Source organism: Piliocolobus tephrosceles, chromosome 7 (genome assembly GCF_002776525.5).
Source record: "Piliocolobus tephrosceles isolate RC106 chromosome 7, ASM277652v3, whole genome shotgun sequence".
In the NCBI taxonomy this organism is placed as follows: Eukaryota; Metazoa; Chordata; class Mammalia; order Primates; family Cercopithecidae; genus Piliocolobus; species Piliocolobus tephrosceles.
In genome coordinates, this window is record NC_045440.1 from 34,115,194 (window position 1) to 34,124,117 (window position 8,924).

Below are 8,924 nucleotides of genomic sequence, written 5' to 3' on the forward strand. Positions count from 1 at the left end.
ATATATATATATATATATATATATATATATATATATATATATATACACACACACACACACACACACACATATACATAAATATATGTATATATACACACATATATACACACATATACATATATATGTGTGTGTGTGTATATATATATTAGGGATATCCATGTCTAGCTATGGATATTTATATATCCATATAAGGCCAGACCAAAGAAGTCACTGAAAACAACTAGAGTAGATATTTCATGACTGAGGAAATAGAATGCAGGGTATATTTGAGTTTGGAAAAAATAAAGATTTTGCTGTGATTTAGACCATAAAGTGAAAGAGTATAAATTAGGTATAGGTAGTAAACATGGAGAACAATGGAGAAGCTGATGAGCATGTTAAAAAGAAAAAAATAGGAAGAATCAAAAACAAATGGTCTAGTGTGAGAGATTAGAAAGATGGTTATAAATATTGGGATACTTGTTCTAGTTAGAAGGAGGACCACTTTGGAGGCACGGAGACACCAGCTTCTGATGCATCGCGTTTGTGGAGGTAGAGGCATCTATAATTGGAACAATCCCAAGGCCATTTAGAGATCTGTAATTAGCTCACGTTAACTTAAAGATTGGAAGTATAGATTTAGAATACTATCTACATTGTTTGATAGCTACTCCATTTAGTATATAAGCCCACTGACAAAGGAAAGAACAAGAAGTAATCAAAGATGAAACCTTGAAAGCCCTTATGTTTGCCAGAGTAGACAGGGGTCAAATATTTTGAAAAAATAGGAATGAGTGAAAGTATGACATAAACTAATGAAATACAGCATGTAAAGGGGATTGTCAAGGGGATGGTCAAGAGGAAAACACACACACACACACACACACACACACACACACACACACACACAGTTCAAGGAAAGTGAGGACCCAAAAGACTTGGGTCCAAATGTGGTGCCTCATGCTTATAATCCCAACATTTTGGGAGGCTGAGGCAGGAGGATCACTTAAGCTCAGGAGGTCAAGGCTGCAGTGAGCTATGATTGTGTCATCGCACTCCAGCCTGGGTGACAGAGCAAGACCCTGTCTGTAAAACAAACAAGGAAGACAAAACAAACAAAGAAGACAAAACAAACAAGGAAGGCAAAACAAGACTCAGGAGATGATAAGGTTATTGGTAACATTCCACAATTGGTAAATTGAAACAACACAGTTTCAATTGAGTGTTGACATACAAATTAGACTGCCCCAGACCTGCCTTACTATAAGCTTTTTATCCCTTCTGTAAAAATATCTATTAAAATTCGTTTTCAATTCTCTTATGATGATTGGTGTTTATTCCTTTATTTTCATGTTTTGTTTTGTTCTTCTTTTTGTTTAACTCTCTCCATCTAGGAATTTGTCTTATTTCGCTACACAAAGTAGCCCATCTGCTGTCATTTTGAACCTGTGGGAAGCTCGTCATCAGCATGATGGTGATCTTGACTCCCTGGCCTGTGCCCTTGAAGAGATTGGGAGGACACACACGAAACTCTCAAACATTTCAGAATCCCAGCTTGATGAAGCCGACTTCAACTACAGCAGGCAAAATGGACTCTAGTCCACTTCCTCCCACGAGACAGAATGATGGCCAGCTTGGGGACATTTGCTTTAAATGGGAAAGAAAGAGGCCGCTTTCTGCCCAATGGCATTGGGGGAATTCAGCCTTCATTTACAATCAGTGAGAGTCCCCTGTGGAAGAAACTACATTTTATATAGGTAAAACATGTTAATAGGGAAAAGTACAAGCTCTCTTACATATAAGAGGGCTCTATGATCTCCTTGGAATCCACGTTTGGGTTAACTCCTCAGATATGTAGTGACAAGGATGAAAGTAAGAGCAGAAGTAGCTGTGGGAAAAGATGAGCTACAATAATGCTGGGAAGGCAGAGATTGATTAAGTGCATGTTTTGAAACAGGTTTTTAATGATGTGCCCCAAAAGTCCAGCTGATTCTGGTACTAGATTGTCAGAGTTTTCTACCAACTGGCATCTGTGATGTCAGAAATCATTGTAAAACTGGCTTATAGACGTGAAACAGGGTTGCCAACCCATTTGTGTGACTTCAACAACATCAAGGAGGGCATTGAATTTAGAATCTGAGCACATCACACCAGCACCAGCTCCCTGTCTCTTCTAGCCACTTAATGGAGACAAAATGGAGAGGTAAGACAGACCACAAACTAGTTCTTATAGTGTACTCCACCTTTTACTTTTTTCCTGAGACAAATCTACCCTTATTCTTTCTTCCTCTTCCTTACCTCTTGCAGTAGAGAGGTATCAAGGGGCATAATTAAACTTGTCAATATGGAAAGTTGTTTTCTCTAATGCAACAAAGCGGGACCATCTCTATTCCCATCTAAGCCACTCAAATTGCTGAGTGCTATTAGAACACAGCTTATTACATGGATATGGAGACAGGAGAGATTAAAGCAGATTCAAAAACCCATGAACTACAGATGTCATAGGCCTCAAATCAGCTATAATTCCAAGAGGCATGTGTTGATCTAGTTCTCTAACATTGTTGTTACAAGAAAGTGAGTTCGACTGTATTTTTCAATCCAGATTCTTGAAATTGTCTAACATGTTGGTACTATGTCATCACAGAATCTCTCAGTAAGGCTATATGTGATCCTCATTTTGCCTCTTGGGAAATTAGCGGATAGTCTCTGCTCTAAATGATATCTGAGTAAATAGACTTGAGGAATACCTCTACACAGTGTCCCTGAAACCACATGCATCGTTCGGGGAGCCTTCACGCTATGACTATTCAGTCTCCCTGAATATGCTTTCTCTATAGAACCATTAACATATGGCTATTGCTCTATGATTTTTTTTTTATATTAGGAGGCAGTGATATTGTGGAGGATAGAAATCCACAGATAATTCATGACCCTCATCTTATCACTTTACTCCATCTTTTTATCCTATTAAATCATTTCTGACAAGATGTCCTGGTAGACTAAAGATGAACAGATTTGCTCTTGCTCATCTTCTGGTGGATATTTTAGTTTGCTGTTCACAATCAGGACAACCAAAGTCAAGGACCCAGACAAACCACAAGGCAGCTAGTCAGCTACTTAGAGGTTGATTACATTCAAATAAAAAGTAATCAGGGAATGGGGGAGGTGGGGAGTACTTGGCAGTTGGGATATGATCCATTTTTTTAAACAACGTTTTTGTAGATCCCTTGTAAAAAATGATAATAATGTTGTGAATCTCCATGCCACGTGAAAAAGGCCTAAAGATGAGTTGAACTTATGGTACCATGAGTAAGGCATGGAAGAACTCTTGAATGTGTGGTATATATTGTCCCCTATATTAGATAGAAGGCTTTGCTACATGTAATTCAAAAGCATCTCGCTTTTCTCAGGAACCAAAGGCTTATGATATAGAACAAAGAAATCATCTTAGAACTGTCAAGCATATTTTCACAATACCATGTCAAGATCAGGAAAACACCCTTTTGCTAGTGTGCTTAACTCATTTATCTCTTGTAGGAAACAATAGATAAACAGCATGAAAATGTAAATCATCTGACATCACTGATAGAATATCTGAAAGAGAGAGTAGATGGTCAACCAGTCACAAGTTGGTTGGCATGGGGTGGTTTGCAGAGGAAATCTGCATTCACTGTTGAGTAAAAACTTGTAGAAAACACATTATAGAGCTTATGTTAGAATCCATCTTGGAGGATTTTTGTTTTAAACCATCCTAAGCATTTTCCCTCTTCCCTTCTAATTGGAGTTATAATTGTTTCATCTACTCTGTGAATCTACACAGGTCTTTTTTTTTTTTTTTTTTTTTTTTAAAGATGTTTGATACATTTTAAGTATTTTTAAATAGATGAAAATTCTAAATGATTTTCCCTCAAATCTATCTAGATTACTTTAGGATGAGACGAGATTGTTGTCAATCCCTGAATGTCTGGAGTTCCCTCCCATGGATTTATTTTTCCTTTGGCCTAGGTTTTATAAACACACTTGAACATCATATCATACAGGATAACAAAGGAAGAAGTTAACACAATTCACCTCAGACTTCACCCTACAGTTCAATCAAATTCATCCTTCAGCCCATTTTGTTTCTTCTTTATGTTTCTCTTTTACTTATTTCTGCTAGGATCCTACATAGGATTTCTATAAAAATGTATGAAATTCTGTGGTCACTGCATGTCAGGATTGTGCAGTATGTTACAATACAATTTCAAAGAGAACCCATGTTTGTGAGATTTACAGACCAAGGTGTGGGGGAGGAGGTGGAATTGCAGATCAGATAAAAAGTTAGCTTACACTTGAACTCAGTTATTCACTGTGACCTAAATTTAGTCCTATTATAGTATGTGCCCATCACAACACAAATGCCCCTCTTAAAAGAGATTTACTCATCTATCCAAGAACTTAATTTGGAAATTTTACTGTCCTATTGCAAAATGAAACAAAATTAAAAGTGGCCTCGAGTACTTGGTAAGTTACTTAAAATTTTTAGAAAAATATTCCACTCAATGCCAAGTCTTTCAGTCCTCAAAGGCATTTAAGTCTAATAGTCATGCTTTAAATATGGCTTTAAATTATGCCACCAAAATGGTGCACTTCACAACTTCACCAGACTGTAGCATCATAAAGTTAATTTACAGTTTTTACAACATTGCTTGTACATTCTTACTGGTTTACATTAAAATCCTTTAAGCCAAAAGGAAGCTTGCTCTATAGATTTAAATGCAGACTTCATTTACCAGTGCAGGAAGTCTCATAAAACTCAGATGTACGCCCACAAAAATTTTATTGGCCTTTTAGTAAGAGAAGAAAAAGAATTGACACAGTTCTCTTTAAAGAGAAGAACTTTTTTATTATTATTTTTATCTCCAGCTGCAGGTGGTGTCTTTTGCCGAGGTCTCTATATTTTTCTTTCAGTTGTCTTTGGGAGGGGATATTAAGTCAAATCGCTAAAACAGGGTTCTCTTTGGATTAAAAGTTCTGGATTTATTGCAACTATTTATGTATCAGAACATTCTCAAGGCATCAGAATTGATAAGCAAATGTAGATTATTAAAATAGGATAATTGGTTTTAGATAGTATTTTCTACTTGCCAAACTTCTGGCAAATTTACGTGTGAATTTCAAAATGTTTTAAAATCTCTTGATACGCTTTTGTTTTTCCTTTGAGCCATTTTCTCTTCAATTTCTTAGTCCCTCTGCCCTCTGTACATGTGTTGAGTGATATAGCTATCAGACGTGTTGAAGGCAAAGTTCTAGCAGAGGTCTGTGTTCCAGCTCTGTAAAGGTTACAGGAATCGTGAAGGAGCTGAGAAATCTTCCTCTCCGGCCCACTGTCTGGCCCATTGTCATTGTTTCCTCATGAAACATTGCAGAGTTTGAATCCTCAGTAACTCTCATTGACTGGACTAGAGGTGATGGCCACAGCAAATGGGAGAGCAAAATGTCGGCCTACAGAGAATGACACAATTGTATTCGCCTTTGGTGTTAGTTGCCATAGCGCTGTATTTGAAAATTGATGCTTTAGCCAAAAGCTGAATGGCCACCGTTTCCGTAGTTTCCACTGTTTTGTCTGCATAAAAATTTCCTGAACTACAAGCAAAAATGTATTTTGTCCAATGTCACAAAAGTGAAAATGTTACTAATCTTAGACGTGTTGCATATTTTGTGTTTTTACGTTCCAAACTCTTTCAAAAGCTGCCGTTACAAAGCTGTTTGGCTGTATTGACAGCATGTGGTGTTTTTGCAAAAGCAATTCTAGGAGAGCCAGTGTCTACCGTGAACTCCTCACATCCCCACTCCAGGGTCATTCACGACATCAAAATGGCAACTTGTACACTGTAATTCTTCGAAAAGTAACGGGGATGCAAATCAGACCTGGCCGTTAGTCACTAGTGTGTAGTATCGTGATCTGAAGTAGGAAATTTAACTCACATAGGATAATTGTGGTTTTTGAAGCAGCTACTCATTGCTTTTTCCTTTTGCTGTGAAGATCATGGATTGGGAATGTCCTCATTGGGTGGACCTAAGGCAGTAACATTTAAACTTCATGTCCTAGCACCCGCCCTCCATCCGACCCAAAGATAAAAAAGGCAGAAAGCTTCATGGTTATGTCTGAGCTTAAAAATTCCCTTCCCCACTACTAATATTGAGTTCAGCAGGGCTCCATCTTATTTATTTTTCAAAAAACTTATAGCTTTGAATTATAGACTAGATTACTAAATTTGGTAAGGTAGTTCTTTGCATGAATGGGAATGTGTGTCAAAATACTTTCACAAAAGGCATGATTACAATGGAAATGCCCTTTTGCCTCCAGTTTTGCTAACCCTAAAAAGTATTTAACTAATTTCAAGCACTATTTACACTCAAATCCTAACATTGGCCAAATTATGTAATTCTCTTAAATTTTCATATATGTAGGTGGAGATTTAACTATGGTTCTGGTGAATCATAGAAAGGAGAGACAATATTTGAGGGGAGTTTGTCAGCAGAATATCATGCATTATGACCCCATTACTGAAACACAGACATTACAATCAGAAATAGACCTAATAATTCCAATATCCCTCCATTAGCTAGTTCCAATGATGCTGAGAGACAGCGCACCCTGTGCCGGGTGTCAGGAATATAAGCCTCAGCAGAGGGTAACTGAAAACTTTCAATCAGAAACACCCTCGGAGGTTTATGCTAGATTATGTAGGTCACTCCCATTCAAAACTTTTCTATACAAAGGTGGGAAAGCACTCAGAATCTGTGAATTTTCTGGTTGGAAAAACAATGTTCTCCTTTTCCAAATTGGAATAAAGACTCAGAATTACCCATTCTTCATAATGATATCTGATTGGTACATGCACTCCAGGAAGTCTCAACCTAGAAACGCTGCCAACCTAAGCACTTAGAGGAAAACTGGCTCATCTTCTGACCCAAACTCAAAACATATGAGTACTTGCATACCTCCATTTCTGCATGGAAGATGTTAAAACAGATTTCATTTTGTTCCGTTTATTTTGGGAAGGTGCGTGGGGGTGTTCTTTCAAGTGATTCACATCTCAAACCCATACCACTCTCAACTTTTATTTGATGTGTTCAAAGCCAAAAAATAATAAAATAAAATAAAGCAGGGCTGAACACTTAATTTGACATGAAGCTGAAGGAGTGAGCAAGCCAGAGGAGAGAGGTTGAATGAAGCATAGCCTTGGCTTCATACCACACTTTTTTGTGCCTTGTATTATCAATGTAAATTCTGAATGTTGTACAGTAAATACTTGGATGGACTTCTTAGAAAAGGCTGCACTGGCTTCTTTTTCAGCACATGTACATATCTATAAATATATATACATATATATTTGGTAATGCCAAACAGCTGTGTTATATTGTATTGAACAAAATGGACGGTTTGGATGTTTTATGTAGAGTTTGCAAAAAAAAAAAAAAAAAACTGGATGGTTACAGACTTTTCGAGATAAATGTACAGACGTAAATTACTGCATATCAGTTATTTATGAATAAAAAGTCTTTTATTGACATTTTAGGATACTACATGAGTGGCACTTTGAAATCTCGATGAGGATGAGATTTGTATACCTCCTGCCAATGTCCTAGCAGGAGTTGGAATGCTCTCCGAAAGGACAATTTCCAAATACCTGTTAACATATGGAACAAAATTTCTTCCTCAAGCCTTGAGAGCAAGGCAGTGTTGTGAGACTACTGGAAGCAAGAAAATTGTCTTCTAACATCCCCACCCCAGTACATATACATACACACACACTTCCTTAGGATATAGTTTTATAGAATCCAAGGTCATCATAGGCATACCATAACTGGAATACTAGAATACCAATCACTTTATTCCTCAAAATGCTTGGGCTGTTTTTTCAGACTGTATAGAACATTTTCTGCCCTTCTGTGGGAAAATGTTAATAGGTACAGTTTTGTACATTGCAAATACATGTGGCTGATTAAACCTGTTTTAAGTGGTTTTAAAATGCTGAGAGCTCCCCCAAATTTACTCATAACTTTTTAGGCCAGAGCCAGTTGAACCAGAATGTTCCACCCAAAGATGGCTTCTGGTCTATTTAAACTAGTTGGTTATAATTTTTTCAAACTTAGAGAACAGGTCAGAGCCAGTTGAACCAGAATGATCCACCCAACGATGGCTTCTGGTCTGTTTAGTTGGTTATAATTTTTTAAAAAGGTCAATAGTTGATTTAAACCAGCTTTTTAAAAAATACCATTTCCATATAAAGACAACATTTCTTTTTTCAAATTAAGTTTTAAAAACTATGAAGTAAAATGAAATATTCTCTACACTAGGTTTCTGAAAACCTTTATGTATATGATAGCCAGGTGCCACGGCGCATGCCTGTAATCCCAGCGCTTTGGGAGGCCAAGATGGGCAGATCACTTGAGGTCAAGAGTTCAAGACCAACCTGGCCAATATGGTGAAGCCTCATCTCTACTAAAAAAAAAACAAAAATTAGCTGGCTGTGGTGGCACATGCCTATAATCCCAGCTACTTGGGAGGCTGAAGCAGGAGAATTGCCTGACCCAGGAGGCAGAGGTTGCAGTGAGGCAAGATCACGCCACTGCACTGCAGCCTGAGTGGCAGAGTGAGACTCCGTCTCAGAAAAGAAAACATTTATGTATATGATAGATCTGAAGGAGGGGAGTCTATGCAGCACTTCCTAAGCCCTGTTGACCATGTAATTCTTTTTCTTATGGGACTACTAGGGAGAGATAAGAATATTTACAAAGAGGCTGCGTTTGGTTCCAACAGTTCTTTCTGACAACTTTAGGCAGAGCTTTCATGCTAATTAAAATATATTTAATCTACTGGCCTAATGAAAATTAGTTGAAATTAACTTAAACAAGGTAACTCAGTTATAGTTATGCAAAACCAGACCCCAAATCTC

The 8,924-nt window shown here is 37.5% G+C and overlaps 1 protein-coding gene across 2 annotated transcripts in view; it reads left to right on the top strand.

The window, feature by feature from the left end:
* Nucleotides 1–7,548, top strand: part of UNC5D (unc-5 netrin receptor D) — a 580,897-nt gene extending 573,349 nt beyond the window's left edge. Inside the window, exon 17 of one of the 2 annotated variants that reach the window (XM_023214650.3) lies at nt 1,374–7,538. In XM_023214650.3, coding sequence (XP_023070418.2) covers nt 1,374–1,578 — 205 coding nt within the window. In that variant the 3' untranslated portion in view covers nt 1,579–7,538. Of the gene's footprint in view, nt 1–1,373 lie in introns of both variants that reach the window. The other variant, XM_023214651.2, reaches the window with a different exon arrangement.
* The last annotated feature ends 1,376 nt before the right edge of the window (nt 7,549–8,924 follow it).